At 40.2% G+C, this 1,531-nt stretch overlaps 1 protein-coding gene across 1 annotated transcript; it reads left to right on the top strand.

The window, feature by feature from the left end:
• Window positions 1-98: 98 nt before the first annotated feature.
• LOC121963892 (adaptin ear-binding coat-associated protein 1-like) lies at window positions 99-1,307 on the top strand (the record flags this gene model as incomplete). Its single annotated transcript, XM_042514129.1, has 3 exons — window positions 99-203; window positions 307-388; window positions 1,199-1,307. Coding segments are annotated over 3 exons (296 nt in total), but the record flags the coding sequence as incomplete, so codon positions are not given.
• Window positions 1,308-1,531: the final 224 nt, after the last annotated feature.

Here is a 1,531-nt window from a genome sequence, read left to right as displayed (position 1 = left end):
GGAACATTTCTTATGTAGTTGCTCATTGCCTTTTTCCTCATGTTTTTATGACAGAAATAACTTCAAGGTTCAAAGGTTTAAATACTTGTATCCTGCAGGGGAGCTGTTTGCCCAGGCACCAATTAAGGAGTATCCCGGTGTTGCGGTGGAGACGGTCAGCGACTCCAGCCGATACTTTGTTCTGCGGATACAAGACGACAACGGTGAGGATGTGCACTGTAAAACTTGCCTTTTTTACCCCAAAATGCCCTAAATCCCCTCTAAAACTGTGAATCTGAAAACCTCAACATCATGTCCTGTCTGCAGGTCGCAGTGCTTTCATAGGAGTTGGTTTCGGGGACCGAGGGGACGCTTTTGATTTCAATGTGGCTCTGCAGGACCATTTCAAGTAAGCAGTGACCGCGTGGTTTCAGCGTGAAACAGTGATTCATTTTTCTACGTAAAATTAATGCAATGACATCACTGTCACACTTTTAACACATGGAGAAGTACATTTACAGCAGGGATACTCAACTTGCTTCGGGGACACTTTTTAATTAAATGACAGGAGGCCAGTCAGAGCAGCCCCGTACACGTTTCAAAGAATTTAGGACATTTCCAGGATTTTAGGATGTTTCTGGAATTGTAGGACAATTCTCAGATTTCAGGGCGTTCAAAGGATTCAAGGACATTTCTAGGTTTTTTTTTATGTTTCCAGGATTTTAGGAAACTTCTAGGATTTTAGGATGTTTCTAGGATTTTGGGACATTAGGGGCTAAACTAGGAGGGGGTGCGGGGGATCCTCCACAGGCATTTTTTGTGGTTAATAAGCTCTATTTTGATGCTGTTTTATCCACTCTGGCACCTTATGTATCCTAAAAGTACAAAAATAATTCCCAGTGTTTATTTGTCATTTTTTTATTGTGAATTAGAAAATGACTGAGAGGCCACATTTGGTCCACTGGCCGTAAGTTGAGTATCACTGATTTACAGCAGTAAACCCAGGACTGGACGTCATAATGCATGCTATCTTTAGATGAGATCGTAAGCCTGTCTTGCATTTCCCCAGCTCATGCCAAACCAAAATGCTGCCTCTGAGATATACAGAGGCAGCATTTTGAGGAAAGCTGCATGCTGTATTTTTTCCTGGAAGCTGCTGAGATGCGTCGTTTATTTCTGGATCTGCGCTGATGGTTTGTATATATGTGTGTCTCTGCAGATGGGTGAAACAGGAAAATGAACTCAGTAAAAGCGCCCAGCTCGGTGATTCAGGACCAAAACTGGACTTGGGCTTCAAAGAGGGACAGACCATCACACTCAACATAGGGGTAAGAACTTAAAAATGTCCAGCTTTTATAACATTTTCAAAGTGTTTTTAAATAAAATTCATCTGTTGGCGGGTGTAGAAAGTAGTTCAGTTACCCTGAAAGTAGTCAGAATAAATCAGAAATTACACATTTATGTAACTGGCTTTTTAGAAAGGACTTTATAAATCAAAAATAAAACACAAAATTTTAATAATTCTAATTAATTATTTTTATTTTAAATGTAT

The sequence above is a fragment of the Plectropomus leopardus genome, unplaced genomic scaffold (genome assembly GCF_008729295.1).
Source record: "Plectropomus leopardus isolate mb unplaced genomic scaffold, YSFRI_Pleo_2.0 unplaced_scaffold13132, whole genome shotgun sequence".
Classification (NCBI taxonomy): Eukaryota; Metazoa; Chordata; class Actinopteri; order Perciformes; family Serranidae; genus Plectropomus; species Plectropomus leopardus.
This window is presented reverse-complemented; position numbering and strand designations above follow the sequence as displayed.